Genomic DNA, 18,329 nt, shown 5'->3' on the forward strand with positions numbered 1-18,329 from the left:
TTACCTAGTATCTCTGATTGGGTGGGGTAGAAACAGAGTGAAATAAGCCAGAACTTCTCGTGACAACATCTGATGGTTGTATCCACAGGGAACCAAAGGCGTGGGCGTCGGCCCTAAGGCAGGTCCCTACATTTAGGTAAGTGCCTATTTCTTTGGGAAGCCATGGGGAAAACAGAGAGCTTTTCTCTGTAAAAAAGCTCTTGGTACAAACAGGGAAAAGAGGGAGGAGGAGAACTAAGAACCTTGACCAGAGGATTCTGGGAGAAGGATGAGATGTCAAATAGATACTGCAAAAGCTACAAGACTAGACTGAGACCCCTTGAAGCTGTCAGTGTAGATATATTCATGAACTGGAATAGGGCTTAGTAACAGGGTCAGCCAATGGAAGCTGAAACAGTTTAGAGCCTGGGCGTGGCTAAGCTCTGTAGCTCTGAGTCTGAGCTCAAAACTAGTATGCTGCTCTGGACTGAAATTGAAACTCCTCCTCTCCTCTGCTTGTGTTTTGCTTGCATTTATTATCACATTGGAAAACCTGCTTTTGGTATTGTATATTTATTTCATGTCTTATATTATATAAAGAGAAGTTAATGAATCCTGCTGAATCAGTTACCTGTGAGTGCTTTCTGGATGTGATTGCTGCAACAAACTCTGACAGAATAGACAGATAGAAAAGATGGAGACTGTAGAAAGAGTGCAGAGAAGAGTAACAAAGATGATTAGGGGACTGGAGACTAAAACATATGAAGAACGGTTGCAGGAACTGGGTATGTCTAGTTTAATGAAAAGAAGGACCAGGGGAGACATGATAGCAGCGTTCCAATATCTCAGGGGCTACCACAAAGAAGAGGGAGTCAAACTATTCTCCAAGGCACCTGAGGGTAGGACAAGAAGCAATGGGTGGAAACTAATTAAGGAGAGAAGCAACTTAGTACTAAGGATAAATTTCCTGACAGTTAGAACAATGAATCAGTGGAACAGAAGTTGCCTCCAGAAGTTGTGAATGCCCCAACACTGGAAGTCTTTAAGAAGATGTTGGATAGCCATTTGTCTGAAACAAAGGGTTTCCTCCCTAGGCAGGGGGTTGGACTAGAAGACCTCCAAGGTCCCTTCCAGCTCTGCTATTGTATTGTATTGTGTTGTAGAAGCAACACCAGAATGACTTTCACAATGCAATCTCCTTTCTATGTGATCACCCCATCCAGGAAACAGCTTAGCATACCTAAGGCTCCCTTTCTCTAAGTCTAGGTACCTTGTGCCCCTCCAAAACACATTAGACTGCAACTCCAAGCAGCCAGTGCTATGGGAGACTGGAAGCTGTGGTTCAGGAAAATCTGGAGGGACACAGCATACCTGGCCGGATGCTTTCCTGCAATATGTATTTTGCTGAATGAAGTTCATTTTTAATGCTTCGTACATCAAAAATGTATGATTGTACGTGGGACATGGTGCAGTGATCGGTTGCCAATTTTTTTTATTATTGGTTTGGGTGGCTCCAGCCCGTGTCCCACGTACGGGCGGTGGGCAGAGCCTCCCACCGCTGCTGCTACCGGTTCACCCGATCCGGGAGCAGCCCCCCTCTGATGTGGTGGCTCAGTGGCTAAAACGCTGAGCTTGTCTATCAGAAAGCTCGGCAGTTCAGCAGTTCGAATCTCTACTGCAGCGTAATGAGTGAGCTCCTGTTACTTGTCACAGCTTCTGCCAACCTAGCAGTTCGAAAGCACGTTAAAAATGCAAGTAGAAAAATAGGCGCTACCTTTGGTGGGAAGGTAACAGCGTTCTGTGCACCTTCGGCGTTTAGTCATGCCAGCCACATGACCATGGAGACATCTTTGGACAGCACTGGCTCTTCGGCTTTGAAATGGGAACGACTAGCACATATGTGTGAGGGGAACCTTTACCTTTACATCAAAAATGCTGATGGGCTGACATATATTTTGCCATATGGGTTTAGTTCTCCCAAAAGGTGTTTTTCAAAATGCAACTGGAGTTTGATTTTTTTCTCTCTCCTAAAATGTGTCACTTCTTATCCAAGAAGCTTCTTCAATTGTGACTGAAGTTCTGATTCATTTCTGACTGAAGTGAAAAGTTTTCAAGGAGAGGGAGAAAAAACCCCCAAGAAATCCCACTGCCTTTTGAAAAGCACCTTTGGGACAACCATGACTTGGATGATTTGAAAATCTCTATAGACCTTAATTTAGCAAGGAACATGCATCTTAAAAAGTTGCTAGGTTGAGAAACATTGATTTAAGATGGCCCTTTACAGGTTTTTTTAAAATTAAAGAATTAGGAAAACCTACTCTTTCTTTCAGGTAAATGCAGGTAGTCCTCAATCCATGACAACAATTGGGCCCAAATCTTCTGTTGCTAAATGAGACAGTTCTTCAGTGAATGTTGCCCCATTTTACAAACTTTTTTGTCATAGTTGTTAAGGGAATCACTCAGGGGTGGGTTTCTCGCCCCGTTCCAACCGGTTCGGTTGGAACGGGGCCGGCGGCGTCCTCGTGCACGCGCGCGGTACACGCATGCGTACTAGCGTCTGCGCGATGCTCCAGCTGCTCCTGGACAATCGCGCAGGCGCTGTATGCATCCTGCGCATGCATGGAAGCGCAGAACTCGTCAAAACCGGGTAAGGACCGCAGGCGGGCGGGCACGCCCTTCGCCGTTCCCGGAAGTTACTTACTTCCGGGTTCAGTGACCAACCGGTTCGCAGAGACCGCCGCGAACCGGTTGAAACCCACTCCTGGAATCACTGCAGTTCTGAAGTTAGTAACAAGTTTGTTAAGTGAATCTGATTTCCCCATTGACTTTGCTTGCCAGGTCACAAAAGTTGATCACATGTCCCTGGGACACTGCAACCATCATAAAAATATGAGTCAGTTGCCTAATTTTGATCATGTGACCGTGGGGATGCTGCAATGGTTGTAAGTGTGAAAAACGGTCGTTTTTCCAGTGCTATTGGAACTTTGAACAATCACTAAATGAACCGTTGTAAGCTGAGGACTACCTGTGGAGATGTTTTAAAAACCATAACTATGGAATCTGCTAAGCAGAAATGAGGTCAGTAAATAGTTGAATCAGCCACAAGAAGCCAAAGAAACCAAAACAGCAGCAGCAGCAACAAAATCAACCACCACCACATGGATTCAAAATAGGGGCTGAACTGATATCTCTCTAATGACTCAAATAATTTCTCATGGTTATGTTTCTCTGTTTGTCTTTCAGTCATTGTACTGCCACAAGGTAAGGAGTGATAGCAAGGAGGAATGTGTAGAGCTAAAGGGGATGGGGGTTGTTTCTTAGTTCATGCATTATTCAAGTGATTAGCAGAAATAAAAACAAAATCTAGTTATAGCTTACTCAAGCAAGCAAGCCAAACTGTATAGTATGTATGTATGTATGTATGTATGTATGTATGTATGTATGTATGTATGTATGTATGTATCTATCTATCTATCTATCTATCTATCTATCTATCTATCTATCTATCTATCTATCTATCTATCATCTATCATCTATCATCTATCATCTATCTATCTATCTATCTATCTATCTATCTATCTATCTATCTATCTATCTATCTATCTATCTATCTATCTATCTATCATCTATCATCTATCATCTATCATCTATCTATCTATCTATCTATCTATCATCTATCTATCTATCTATCTATCTATCTATCTATCTATCTATCTATCTATCTATCATCTATCTATGTAATCTATCTATCTAATCTATCTATCTATCTATCTATCTATCTATCTATCTATCTATCTATCTATCTATCTATCATCTATCTATCTATCTATCTATCTATCTATCTATCTATCATCTATCTATCTATCTATCTATCTATCTATCTATCTATCTATCTATCTATCTCGTCTGTCTGTCTGTCTATCATCTATCTATCTATCTATCTATCTCGTCTGTCTGTCTGTCTGTCTATCATCTATCTATCATTTATTATCTGTCTGCCTGCCTGCCTGCCTGCCTGCCTGCCTGCCTACCTACCTACCTACCTACCTACCTACCTACTCCCCCCCCTGTTTTTCCCCAAAACAAGACCTTCCTGGATAATAAGCCCAATTGGGCTTTTGAGCACATGTGCTAAAATAAATCCTCCCCCAAAATATTGCAACACAGCAGCAGCCGTGAGGTGACCACGCTCGCTGCCTCCTGCACCTCAAAAATAAAAAGACCTCCTCGAAAATAAGGCCAAGTGCTTATTTTGGGGGTCAAAAGAAAATAAGCCCCTGTCTTATTTTCAGGAAAACATGATATTATCTGTCTGTCTGTCTATCTCTTTCTTTCTCTCTCTTTCTTTCTTTCTCTACCCATTTCTCTACTATTATCTATCTTTTCTATTATTTCTCTCTCGCTGTCACCTCTCTTTCTCTCTATCATCTCTGCCTGCCTGCCTGCCTACACACCCGCACACCCGTCTGTCCACCCACCCATTCATTCATTCACTGTAGCTGCCCATTTCAGACAACGGACTCTTTGATATATGGTATCCTTAGTGCTCTCTGAGCTTGGCAGTTTTCTTGCAGATGCTTTATCACCCACTTAGGTAATATCATTAGTGCCAGCAGTGCTCTTTGATATGTGCTGTTGTCCTTTATTTTATTTTTTTTAATTGTAAGCCACCCAAGGTTGATGTGGAGGCAAGCAGCCTTGAAAACTGAAAAATAATAAAACAAAATAAGTTATTTGGTAGAAAGAATGTGACACTGCCTCTTGTCCAATCAGATTCTTGTTCCGTGTTTTCTATGCCCAATCAAATCATGTCCTAGTGGGGGTCACACGGACTCCTGAAATCCACGTTGCTCAAATTCCAATGCTGAATATTGGTGGAGTGATTTTCAAATTAACAACAACAACAACAACAAAAGGATGGCTGCAGGAATGAATGCAAAACCCCCTTAAATAAAATAGCTAGTTGGCAGGGTGACTTGCGCTACAAAGGGGCTGGCATAAAGAAGAGGGGGGCAGGTGACAACTTATTGTCCAAAGAACCTGAGGGCAGGAAATAATCAAGAAGAGAAGAAACCTAGAACCAAGGAGAAACTTCTTGAGAGTTAGAACAATGAATAGTGCAATAGTTTGTCTCCAAAAGTTCTTGGTGTTCCATCTCTGGAGGTTTTAAAGAAGAGATTGGACAACCATGTGTGTGAAATGGTATAGGGCAGTGATGGCAAAACATTTTTTCCCTTGGGTGCCAAAAGCGGGCACAGGCACTCTTCTGCATGCCCACTCCCATAATTGAATGCCCTCCCCCACACCGTGCCCCCTGCGCATGCACGCCTAACACTCCCCTCCCACTGTCCCGCACAAGCACGCACAGCTTTCTTGGAGGCAGGGGAGGGCGAAAACGGCCCTTTTTCTGACTTCCGGTGGGCCCAGTAGGTCCATTTTTCACCCACCCCAAGCTCCAGAGGCTTTTTAGGAGCCTGGGGAGAGCAAAAAACAGCCCAACGCGCAAATTAGAAGTTCAGGAACGGACTTCCGGGTTGCCCGTTGGGCCGTTTTTCTCCTTCTGAAGGCTTCAGGAGGCTTCCCTGACGCCTCCAGAGGGCGAAAAACAGCCCAACATGCAAACCGGAAGTCCGTTCGTGAGCCTCCGGCTTGCACATTGGGTTGTTTTTTACCTCCAGGGGCTGCAGGGAAGCCTCCGGAGGGCGAAAAACAGCCAAAAATCAAGGTCGAAAACCAAGGCTGAAAATCACCTGGCCAGAGCATGCATGCACGCTGGGGCTGACAGGACAACGCCTCGCGTGCCCTCAGAAATGGTTCCATGTGCCACCTGTGGCACAGGTGCTATAGGTTCGCCCTCACAGGAACCTATGGGTTGCATGCCACAGGTGGTACATAGAGCCCTCTCTGTGGTTAGGTGAGCCGTTACCCCAGGTCAGCTCTACCGCACATGTGTGCGTGCCTCCCACCAGCCAGCTGGTTTTCATTCTCTGCTGCGCATGCGCTGGGGCGGATGTGCGGGGGTTGTGTGCGCTTGTGGGGTGCTCATGGAAGGCCATGCATGTATGCACAGGGAGTGCACGCAGGGAGTTCCACATACATGCGTGGGGGTGTGGAGAGCGTCACGCACACATGCATGGGGAGCAGGGCGCCCATGGGGGGAAACTTCTTGGTTTTCCCGAATTTCCGCTAGGCCCCTTTTTTGCCCTCCCCGAGCCTCCACGCGCCCTACACTTACCTGCATCCAAAACAGGCCGCGTGGGGACTCCTGGGAGGGGCGGAGTGGGTGGGGCCAGCCAGGAGTGGGATTAGGAGGCGTTCTCTGAACTTTACAGAATCTTGGCTAGAGGTTCTCCCGAACCCCTGCAAACCCCTTAGCAGCCCACTCCTGCCTCACAGTGATTGCACCGCACTTTGAACTATAAATTAACCAGAAACATTTCAGCCTAATTCTGAGCTGTGCATATTGCCTTAATGGGATATGTTTACGGTTTGGTGGGTCACATGAACCCAGAAAGTTCTAGCATGTAACCAGAAGAAATTCAAGAGGCTCTTTGTTAAGAGGCCCTTCGAAAGCAATGACTCTTTGTAAAGACAAAAATGTGATATTTTAGAACAAGGGGGACACATTTCTTCTCAACCAATTACTTGTCTAGGACAACAGGAAATTCCAGAATAAATGGGTGTTTATTTCCTGATTGGAGAGACATAAAAACTGGGGATCAGAGCCGCCTTTCAATTTGTGGATAACCCATAAGGAGTTAGGAGGAGGTCAAATGGAGACAATCCCAAGCTGTTCAGGGTAGAAAGTAAGAAGAATGAAGGGATTGTAGAGAGAACTACAAAGATACCTCCACATTGGTTGGATGGGATAGGGAGGTGAGGAGCCTAGCTGGTTGCTTGGGAAACTTTGCAAATGTCTTTACATACTGTAGTTAGATATTTCAGCATCATTTGGATCAATTCAGGGGTGGGCTTCCAAAATTTCAGCAACGGGTTCTCTGCTCGGTTGCTAGGTGGCCATAGCCATGGTGGGTGTGGCTTAGTTGGCCTCCTGCACCATGGCGGCAGGGCCCTTTTCACCTTCCTAGGCTCCGGCGGCTTTCCTCGAGCCTCTGGGAGGGTGAAAACTGCCTCCCCCCGGGCTCTGGAGGCTCTCCGGCTAGAAATGAACATTTCCGGCCTTCTGGAATTTCTAGGCGGCCTTTTTCTCCCCCTCCCTGAGTCTCTGCCTTGCACTTACCTCACATCCAAAACGGGCCGCGTGGAGACTCCTGCCAGGGGTGTGATTTGGAGGTTCTCTGAACCAGCTATAACATTAGCTACAGGTTCTCCTGAACTCAGGAGAACCTGTAGCAGCCTAACCTTGGATCAATAGCCCACCAAAGACTGTAGTCTAGGACAGTGTTTTTCAACCTTGGCAGCTTGAAGATGGGTGGACTTCAACTCCCAGAATTCCCCAGCCAGCTAGCTGGCTGGGGAATTCTGGGAGTTGAAGTCCACCCATCTTCAAGCTGCCAAGGTTGAAAAACACTGATCTAGGACACTTTCTCCTCATTGTTGAGGGCAAACAAGAACCACTAGGGATGCCTGCAAGATTTAGTCCAAAAAGTCAAAAAGACAATGGTGTGATCAAGGCACTGCCAGTTACATGCAGTCACACCATCTTCTATGACCCTGTGGACGCCTCTGGAGGACAACGTTTTCCCTTTATTTTTGTTTTTGCTTTTGAGATACTCAATGAATAGTATTCTACTGCAGGTGGTGCTTGATTCAAAAAATATCCTTCTTTTGATGTTTTATCCTTCTTCAAACTTCCTCTGATATGCTATTAACTTTAATTTCCTCCTTTTTATAGCCCGGAGACACTGAATTTTACAAGTAAGTTTCCAAGAGCCTGAAGATTTAATTCCTACAAAGAATTGAGTTCAACGGATCCAGAGATCCATTTGTAATTGTTTAACATGCAGTGTACCAATGTAGTTTCTCCTAAAAATGAAGAAATCCCCCCCAACACTAACTCCAATTTAATGCAACTGTTCATCAACGTATACAGACATTTGAGACCACGCCCTGCTAAATTATGATTTGCTTAATGGTGGTTTGAGTAAAATGCAGTAGCCAAGTTTACAAATTCACTGATCCAAAATCAAAACCACATAATTGCAGGTGAAATGTGTGCCTTTATCAATACTGTGTTTTCCCAAAAATAAGACTGAACCGTATATTAATTTTTGCTCCAAAAGTTGCATTAGAGCTTATTTCCTGGTTAGGTCTTATCTTGGGGGAAATACGGTACTAAATGTATCCATCTGGCTGACAATCTTAGCTGGGGCTTATTTTGGGGGTAGGGCTTATATAAGGAGCATTCTGAAAAAAATCATGCTTGTTCTTATTTTCGGGTTAGGTCTTATTTTTGGGGAAAGAGTACCTGATCTTATTTTACGTTTAAAGAACTTCTAAGTATTGTATTTATCAAGGCAGTTTTTGGGAAAGCTGCTTCAAATCAGACTGCTGATTCTTAAGTAAGCAGGGATATGTTAGTTTAGTTTTTGGGAAAGCTGCTTCAAATCAGACTGCTGATTCTTAAGCAAGCAGGGATATGTTAGTTTAGGCAGTGCTATTACTAACCTACTTTAAGCTACTTTACTTGATTACTTTCATTTGATTGGCTACATTTGCAAATCTTTACTAATGAGGAAGCAAGTCCTAGGAAGGATGTTTTAGGGATGATACTGGAGAAGCTGGATCTTCTTTAGAAGAAGCTAATGAAGTTCTGAACCTTGGTTGTTTGCTTGCAGACATTTCGTTGCCTAACTAGGCAACATCAGCATGCTACTGGGTGTGGGGTTTGCAAACAGGGGTGGGATCCTAACAGTTTAACAACTGGTTCACTGAGCGCGCGCTTCACTGAGCAATCTGATTCGCTCCCAGCTAATCTTCGGAGCTACAGGTTCACCCGCACTGGTCGGAATAGGTTGATTCCTACTGTCAACTCGCAAAGCACTCCTGGCCTGCTCTTGAGTTGCCATAGACAGGAGCGGGGAAGCTGCCATGACCAGAAGCACATTCCACGCATACCTCTCTCGATTGTATCCCAGGTTACCAGAGCCAGCTGGAGAGGCGGGGTTTCTACAGCCAGGGAAAGCACTCCATTGGAGAATGTGATTTATGACACACCCGGGGAGGAGGGTTATCCAATTACCCATAGCTAGTGCAAGGAGGAATGTATCCCAGGATTATGTTGCAGGATCTAATCCGAGTCGGTCTTAAAGCGGCCAAGGCTGAATATCCCTACTTTGGTCAAAGACAATATTCAAGTGTATCACAGCAAAGAGGATGTTGAGTCTGAGCCATAAATTTTGATTAGAAGTAATCGACAGGGAGAAAGCATTTCTAATGAACTGAGACACCCCCTTAGAATTTTCTGTACTTTCCTCAATTACCAGCCCAAGTCTTGTTTTGTCTTGGGCTAATGTGTGGTGCTCACCTAACAAATATAAGGCAGTGGGAAGAGTTATTAATAATATCTGAGGATATTAAGAGTTATTAATAATATCTGAGAATATTAGGAGTTATTAATATCTGTTGGGTTTCCTTTTCTTTGTTCATAGGTATAGGAGATACTCTGTCAAAAAACTGGCTCAAAATGATGGCTTTGAAGGATATGGAAGAGGACGCCAGTCTCTTAAAACTACTTGAGCCCAGTTGTTGAATTGTTGAGTTGCTGTTTCTTTTGTGTAACACAAATGGGACACACAAAATAAAATGAAGAGATCCATCCAAACTGCTATCCTGATGATTAATCCCACCATATTCACATGCAAATTGAAGAAGTTAATTTTCTTAATATCCCTGTTCCCCAGCAGCGTGGGAAATGTCTTGGAGCCTTTCTGAAACAAAATGGGACAAAAAAATAAATTAATTAATGACAGGCTTCCTCTTACTGGTCAGATTAAAGTGACTGGGTGAAGGCAGCAATGAGGGCTATTCACAATCTTACAAAACGGACCATCATTAAAACTCCTTTAAAATCTGGATTTCAATCCACTATCCGTTGTTAAGGGCCCCAGAGGCAATTTGAACCGAGCTGGAAAAAGGCTTGGATACCTTTAAAAATTCTGCATTCAGGGTTAAGATTCAAGGCACAACTGAAAAGATTTTTAAATTCTGTAAGTTTTGAAATTTTATTCGATCATCTTGACACAAAAAAATTCTTACAGCAGCTTTGTGGTATGTGTTTTGTGGGGGAATGTCGATAGTAAATAACTTTTTTCTTTTAAACATAACATATTGTACAGAATTTTCAGAAGATTTTTAGAATCACTGTAAGAGAACAGACTCTACATGCTAAAGTGACAAGTTTTCATCCAGGAATATATATATATATATATGTATAGATATATATATTTAAAATCCACTAACTTCAAGGAGCATTTGCCCTTTTAAGACATTTCTGAATATGCGCAGATTTCCAAACCCCCAACAAAATCTGCACTAATCCACAAAAAGTCAACAAATAACACTCCCCGCCTTGCTCCTTGCCATAACCCAGGGGTGTCCAAACTTGGGAACTTTTAAGACTTGTGGACTTCAACTCACAGAATTCCACAGCCAGCTGGTTGGAGAATTCTGGGAGTTGAAGTCCACAAGTCTTAAAGTTCCCAAGTTTGGACGCCCCTACCTTAACTGCTTCACCAGCCTCTGCTGCAATATTGGGAGAATGCTAAATTATTCTCAGTAAATCCTGCAGCTCAGCTCCCAACAGACATAATTACTGTACTGATATTAAAAAAAAAGAAAGACCCCTGACCACACAGAAGAATATTGAGGCACCAAATGTCTTGAAACATAGAGGACATAATGCAAGCCAGAGACCAAAGGGTTCTGTTGGTTCCATCCTGTCCCCCCTCCCCCAGCCCCCACCTCCCCAGGTTCAGGATTCTAAATATCAGTGTTTGGAGTATCCAATAGTGAAGCTTCATTGTGAGAGAATTTTTAAAAAATCCAGTTAGGGGCTGCCATTGTGCAATTTCTCATTAACGTTTAACAACCATCAAGGTGCTCCACCCTATTTGTAACTGATCGTCACTAATATCATCCAATCTTGCAGAGGAGAAAAAGAAAAGTTTGCCAAAAGAAAAAAAAGTAAGAAAGAAAAAGAAATCACTGGCTGCAACTATGGGAGTGAGGACACTTTCAAAAACAAACTGTCACTAGATTGTGGCCATCTGCTTAAGTGTAGGCTTTGTAAAAGCTGGGCATGGCAGATTGGCCCCACTGTAGGATTGTTCAACCTAACGTAGAAGAAAGAAAATAATAGTAATCACAAAACCCCCAAATCCACACAGACACAATGACTTTGGACTTCTAATTAGGCTACTTTTAGTTAATTCCAGGAATGAGATATTGCATTGGACTTTAAACATTCCTGTGGGAGCCCCACCCTGATGAGAGAGGATCAACCAATCCCAGCCTGGGGCAGCAGGAAATGCTCCGGAACAGCTGTAGGGAAGGAGGGAAGACGCATCCCAATTGGTTGCAGGGAAGGGGCACCTTTTTCTCCTTTTAAGCACGGGCAGTTTAAAAGGATAAATGGAATTGACCAGCTCTCACACCAGGAGAGGCACAAGCACACCCAGGGATGCGGTTGGGTTTCCAATATGGATTCTGCATCTCCTCTACCCCGTTTTCTCCCTTGCCAGGATGTCAATCCAGTCGGGGAATCTCTTTGCTATGGTCGGACCATTCCAAACAGAGGAGAGCACAGTTCTGAGATGTGTAAACCGTAACAAAATTGAAACAAAAATAGAACGAACACAACAACCCAGGAGGGAGGAGGAAATGGAAAACACACATGCCCTGGGAGATCAAACATGCGCACAGAGCGAGAGAAATCGAATGCTCCACTGGTTTCAGTCCCGTGAGCCTCGGGATGCTGTTCGTCTGGAGGGCCAGAAGGACGAGGGGCTGTGCCCAATTCCGAGAGCACTCAGCATTTTGACAGGTTTTCTTTGAATTCTGATAAAAGATTTCCCAATAAGGTTGAATCATCGCATTTTCCGTCAATGGACACAGAGTTTTCTCCCTGCCAAAGGATTCATTGAAGGTGGGGGAGGCGGAGGAAGAGAGAGAGAAAAAAATAGTTTTTTAGGATTAGGAAGGTAGATTCTTGTTTGCATCGCTTTATTACATCCCATGCATCTTCCTTGTCCTATTTTCCCCACAAGAACCTTGAGAGGTGAGTTGGGCTGTGAGAGAGAGACTGGCTCAAAGTCACTGGCCAGCTTTCATGCCTAAGGCGGGACTAGAACTCACTATCTCCTGGTGATTAGCTCAAAGTCACTCAAGCGGTTTTCATGGCTAAAATGAGGACTGGAACTAATTTCTCCATTTCTAGCCTGGTGCCTTAAACACTAGATCAAATTGTCATAATCATCTTTCCTCTCATCTGCCTGGAAACTGAATCATGTTTGTTCTTTTCTCCTATTCTTACAAGGAGACGTCAAGATTTATCTGTCGGTTAGGAAGCAACTTCATTTCTCCCCTCTTGAAGGGAAGGCAATCCACATCATGGATTTAGCAGGGAGTCAGACTGAGAGAGGAGTTGAACAGGCAAGATTTAACTTCTTCTCTTTAAAAAGCAAATTGAAGTTGGAAGTTGACAAAATATACAATGATACTAATGCTACTACCTGTTATCTGATGGCCATCTTCTTTGTGTTCCGTAAATGGTGTGTTTAAAGAAGTAGATGCACGTAAGTATTATTAAGAATATTGAGTAATTACAAGAGCAACACCTATTGTGTCAATTTAAAAAAATTAAACAATTTTTTTTGCATTAATTGTTGGAACTGATTTATTATTTAATACAGATATTCTAACTAAGGATATAATTAATAGTATAGGCAGCAATAGCAATAGCAATCAGACTCACGTACTTTTACAGCCCTTTCTAAGCGGTTTACAGAGTCCACCTATTTCCCCCAACAATCTGGGTCCTCATTTTACCCACCTCGGAAGGATGGAAGGCTGAGTCAACCTTGACTCTGGTGGGATTTGAACTGCCAAACTGCTGGCAGCCGGTGATCAGCAAAAGTAGCCTGCAGTACTGCACTCTAACCATTGCACCATCGTGGCTCCATGAGGTCAGGTAGACCTCACTTAATGACCATTTGTTTTGGGATCACTGAAAGTTATGACTGTGCTGGAAAAAATGGATCCTTCAAGTAGTGATCGTGACTCAGGTGCCTGGCAACCTTTGCACATGTGATGATGGTTGCAGATGCCTGTGGTCATGTGATGTGATGAAATCCACGGATGGCCCTGAGGAAAGAGGGGAAGAGATGCTGCCCAGGAAACAATCAGTCATGAGAAGCAGGGCCCCCCAGTGGCCTAATGGTCAGAAAAGGAATCTTAGTAAGGACAGTTCTAATTGTTTAACTGGCAGGAGGGAGTTTCAGACTTGCAGGATTCTGATAATGTAGTCTCACCATAAAGTCCAATTAGCTTGTCTAATCATGTTTCCTGTTTGGTTTACCTGGGACAGCTGACAGAGGATCACCTTTTGTGACCCTCATAGCCAGATTCCGACAAGCAAAGTCAATGGGAAAGCTGGCAAAAGGTTGCAAGTTGGACATGTAATGTCTCACTTAAATCCCCGCATGCGGGATTCGCCGAACAAACGCAGCCGGAAGTGCCTAAACCTCCACTGTAAGTTGGTGTGGTCATGTGATTTTCTGCTTTCTGATCATATTGCTTAATGAGAGAGTTGTCATTTTGAATTGGACTCATTAAGTGCGGACTACTTACATATTTTAATTTTATTGTGGAAGTAACAAAATCTAGAGACGAGAAAAGTCAATACCTACTAGGGAATGCCTGTGATTGAAGTATCTGGTTTCTGCAAAGCATCACATGCACAAGGGGACAGTGCCCCATTATGCTTTAGCATTTGTAGCTGACTAATTAAACATATGCTATCACCACGTGTCAATTGTGCAATTTTGTGCTTTGTTTTTGGATTCACCTTTTTCACGAGTAGGCAGACATGATGGCCCTGGATAGAACGACTGTACATGGATGCACAGGCCCCCATACGTTCAACAACTGAAAGAAAAAAGAAAATGGTTAAAGGGCTTCCGTCTCTTCCCCAAACAAGGCTTTTGGATTTAAAAAAAAATGGGGCAGCTTTAAGGAGTGCATATCTACATGAGCCACTGATCTACTGTATTTTTCGGAGTATAAGACGCTCCAAAGTATAAGACGCACCTAGATTTTGGGGAAGAAAACAAGGGAAAAATATCTGCTTGCAGCAAACAGCCTGATTAGCACAAGAAAAAAAAAATCTGCCTCCCAGCAATTTGCCAGGTGGAGCAAACAGCAAGTTTCACTTTCAATTTGTCATTTGTCATTTTTTGTCATTTATTTGACATTTATAGGCCGCCCTTTTTCCTGAGGGGACTCAGGGCGGCTTACAATTAATGGGAAGTGCAAGACAAAACACAAGAAAAAAAAATGTGAATAAAAAAAAATAAACCAGTAAAACACAACATTCATTCAGCATTCGGGTGGGGTGAGGTTAGGATCTTATCCCCAGGCCTGACGGGATAGCCAGATCTTGAGGGCTGTGCGGAAGGTCTGGACGGTGGTGAGGGTGCGAATCTCCATGGGGAGATCGTTCCAAAGCGTCAGAGCTGCAACTGAGAAGGCTCTCCTCCGCGTAGTCGCCAGTCGGCACTGACTGGCGGATGGAATTCGGAGGAGGCCTACTCTATGCGATCTGATGGGATGGAGGGAGGTAATTGGCAGAAGGCAGTCTCTCAAATTTCTCCCGATCATCAGCTGTTACAGGCTGCAAGGATTGCTATAGCTTATTGAAGCCTCCGCAAGCCCCCGTTTGCTGCAAAGAGGTAAATTGCTGAGAGGTAAATTGTTGGAGCTGGTGGGTGGTTGGGGCTACATTCAGTGTTTAAGACGCACCCAAATTTTCACCCTCTTTTAGGGGGAAAAAAGATGTGTCTTATACTCCAAAAAATACAGTAAGTAGATCACTAGCCGGTCTCTCAGGTGGAAAACATAACAAATGATGGGAAGAGGAAAGTATCCCAAGTACCAAAAATCATGTTTATCTATTTTTTATTGACCGTTGGGATTTGTTCTGTTCTTTTTAGTGTCTGCTTTCCTCTTCCATTCTTCTGAAAAGAAACAAGCCATTCCCCCCGCCCCCAAAAAAACCCCAGGCACATTATTTTCATATATATACTTGGATTATATGGCATCACATTGGTGCAGAAGCAGCAAAATTACTGAGTGCCAGCAAATAATTGCACTGAGACAGTCAATGCAACAAATCTGCTACAGCAAAACTTATCCTCTAAGGAGAGATGCTTTTGGCTCACAGAATTAGCAGTTTTCTCATGGGAAGTCATTTGAAAAGCATTAGCAATTACGTTTCTCCTTCTAATAATGAGATAAAACTAGCACAGCAACTCACACAAGGTTCAATAAGAAGCCTCCTGCAAGCTTGCATGGTTTTAATTCCCTTTTTAAAACCTCAAGATACCTCTCTAGGATTTATTTATCTACCGTATGGCATGTTCACATCACATTTCAATAAAAACACAAGAGATAACAATACAAAATATGAAACATAAAGTCTAAAATATTATAAACCTCTCTAGGAATTCCTAGCAGAGAGGAGCAGATTTTTCTTGGCTGGTAGGAAATGTCATTTCAGCTACTACTTTAAATTTCCATGGAATTTCTGGAATGAACTTTATTCTTGCTTTTTTTTATTTTTTCTGATCATAAAGTATTGTTTGCTCTCTGGATTATGATTGTAAATTTTTAACAGAATAACAGAGTTGGAGGTCTTCTAATCCAATCCCCTGCTCAAGCAGGGGTCCCTGTACCCATGATGGTGAACCTATGGCACGTGTGCCAGAGGTGACACTAGAGCCTTCTCTGAGGGCATGTGCGCCATCGCCAGCTGCTCTTCTGGTTTCTGGCACGCATTATCTTCACACGTGCCAGAGCCCCGGAAACCTGAAGACCAGCTGGCTGGCGTGCACCCAAAGACCAGGTGGGTGGCACACGCATGCGCACCAGCCAACTGGTCTTTGAGTTTCGGGGGGTGGTGGTGGTGGTGATTCGCCATCACTGCCCTGTACCATTTCAGACAAATGATTGCCCAATCTCTTCTTAAAAATCTCCAGTGTTAATCTATTATCTGGTTAACCAATGTTGGGTAACTTGCCATAGGAACACTTTTGAGACAAAGGGTAGTACGGGAATTGAAATCATCATCTACCACAGCCAGCCCTCAGAAGAAATTTGCCCTGAAGGGTGCCAAGGAAATCAGGGAGTCTTTTTGGATTGACTTGTCCTGTCATTCCCAAGATGGGAATTTTCACTGCCATTTGGTGGTAAATCAGGATAGAAAAGCTGGCTTATATCCAGAGCAGAAGCTATTTACTATGTCAGTGTTTTTCAACCACTGTGCCGCGGCACACTAGTGTGCCGTGACATAGTGTAAGGTGTGCCGTGGGGAAAACACTTTATATATAGTCAATATAGGCACAGAGTTAATTTTTTTTAACATTTTCTAATGGTGGTGTGCCTCGTGATTTTTTTCATGAAAAAAGTGTGCCTTTGCACAAAAAAGGTTGAAAAACACTGTACTATGTAACAGATAAATGTTTCTCAATCTCAGGAAATTTAAGATATGCTGAGTTCAACTCCTAGAATTTCCAGCATGCTGGCTGGGGAATTCTGGGAATTGAAATTTATTTATTTATTATTAGACTTATATACCGCTTCATAGGGCTTTCAGCCCTCTCTAAGCGGCTTACAATTTTTTTTAGCAAATTGAGTCAGCAACTTGCCTCCACAGTCCGGGTCCTCATTTCACCCACCTCGGAAGGATGGAAGGCTGAGTCGACCTTGAGATTTGAACCGCTGAACTGCAGATCAAAGTCAGCTAAAGTGGCCTGCAGTACTGCACCCTAACCACTGCGCCACCTCGGCTCTAAATCCACACATCTTAAAGTTGCTGAGATAGAAAAACACTGTAATAGACAATCCTGCATCTGAAAAAGGGGACCAACTCAGTCAAAATCTAAGTAAATATTTCCTACTCTCAAGTGATAACAATTTTGCAGCGTCATTGTTGTGGAGATGCTTGTTTACATTTTCCTGGTATTTAATGTATTAACCAGGAATATTCTGTGTGCAAACCACAAGTTACTTTGGAGTGGAAGCAACAAATTAGCAAGAACAATTTTCCTTTTGAGTACCTTTCACAAAACACTTAATCTCACATTCTTTGTTTATTTCTTTTAAAATATATGCTTCACACATATATAAGCAATTCAAGATGGGAGATAGAAGCGACTGCTGCATTATAAAAGAATTAACCCCCAAATTATATTGGGGCATTGAGTTTAAGAGAAAGGGAGCAAAGAAGAATATTTGAGGGGGGGGGAAATAACTTCAGAAAAAGTAGTTGCATTTGTTCCAGCAAACAAAAACAGCAGCATTCTAACAACCATCAGCATTTAAGTATGGCATGTAAGTTTTGGAATTTAGGGTACACTTTCAGAAGGAGCAAACCCCAAATTTTCAGAATCCTAGTTGGAATGGATTCTGCCAAAAAAAAAAAAAATAAAAAAAAAAATCCAGTCTTTCACAACTTAATATTCCCTAAATATACTGGGAAGCAACACCCAGAGCTTAGAACTCGGAAACTCTGGAGTCAAGAGTCTCAACAAATGGAGAGCTGCCAGGCTGGGAAGATTAGTAGGTTACCTCCTGCTCAGTGTTAAGAAACCAGGGCTAAAAACTAACAATGGCTGAATGTCAACTGTCTGAAGAACTTTGCACAATGAGGGTTCACCAATCTTTGAATGACCCTGAAGTGGGGAGGTTTATGCCCAACAGCAGAGTTGTAAGCCAATATACACAAAACTGTATGAGTCAAGGAGTCTTCTTAGCAGGAACTCACCAGAGAAATGATGTTGGAAGCAAATTTTTGCCAGGAGATGATGGAAAGGGATGGTGATGCCATCAACTTTAATTGAGCTAGCATGCAGGTCCCCCAACTCCAACAGCTTGGCAAAAGCATCACTGTCGAAAATGCGAAGAGGAAAAAGCTTAGATGAGCAGTGGAGGACATTGGAAATTATAGAATGGCTAACATCTACCTTGACCTGTCTGATATCAGAGGGGATTTAAAAACTTCTTTCAAGCTCAGTCCATTTTTACTTTCTGTAATTTGAATAAAAGAGAATATATGTAACTAGGAGTTGAACTGTGGAGTCCTTGGTGCTCTCTGGGTTTGATTGATTGCTTGC

At 43.1% G+C, this 18,329-nt stretch overlaps 1 protein-coding gene and 1 long non-coding RNA gene across 10 annotated transcripts in view; one reads left to right on the forward strand and one right to left on the reverse strand.

The window, feature by feature from the left end:
- The first annotated feature begins 84 nt into the window (after window positions 1-84).
- On the forward strand, window positions 85-9,727 carry LOC148049825 (uncharacterized). Its single transcript, XR_015695219.1, has 4 exons — window positions 85-136; window positions 3,223-3,240; window positions 7,835-7,857; window positions 9,591-9,727. It is a non-coding gene; the product is annotated as an uncharacterized LOC148049825 (long non-coding RNA).
- A 35-nt stretch (window positions 9,728-9,762) lies between these two features.
- AP3D1 (adaptor related protein complex 3 subunit delta 1) overlaps window positions 9,763-18,329 on the reverse strand; it is a 58,415-nt gene continuing 49,848 nt past the window's right edge. For 4 of the 9 annotated variants that reach the window (XM_087702984.1, XM_087702994.1, XM_087702990.1 and 1 more), the window contains 3 exons: window positions 17,981-18,102; window positions 14,006-14,085; window positions 11,825-12,064 (listed from right to left, as the gene is read on the reverse strand). In XM_087702984.1, coding sequence (XP_087559110.1) covers window positions 11,969-12,064; window positions 14,006-14,085; window positions 17,981-18,102 — 298 coding nt within the window. In that variant the 3' untranslated portion in view covers window positions 11,825-11,968. Of the gene's footprint in view, window positions 9,870-10,136; window positions 12,065-14,005; window positions 14,086-17,980; window positions 18,103-18,329 lie in introns of those variants that run through there. The other 5 variants (XM_087702943.1, XM_087702935.1, XM_087702952.1 and 2 more) reach the window with 3 other exon arrangements.

Source organism: Thamnophis sirtalis, unplaced genomic scaffold (assembly GCF_051295495.1).
Source record: "Thamnophis sirtalis isolate CommonGarterSnake01/CBP01778 unplaced genomic scaffold, rThaSir2_p1.2 scaffold_1, whole genome shotgun sequence".
Classification (NCBI taxonomy): Eukaryota; Metazoa; Chordata; class Lepidosauria; order Squamata; family Natricidae; genus Thamnophis; species Thamnophis sirtalis.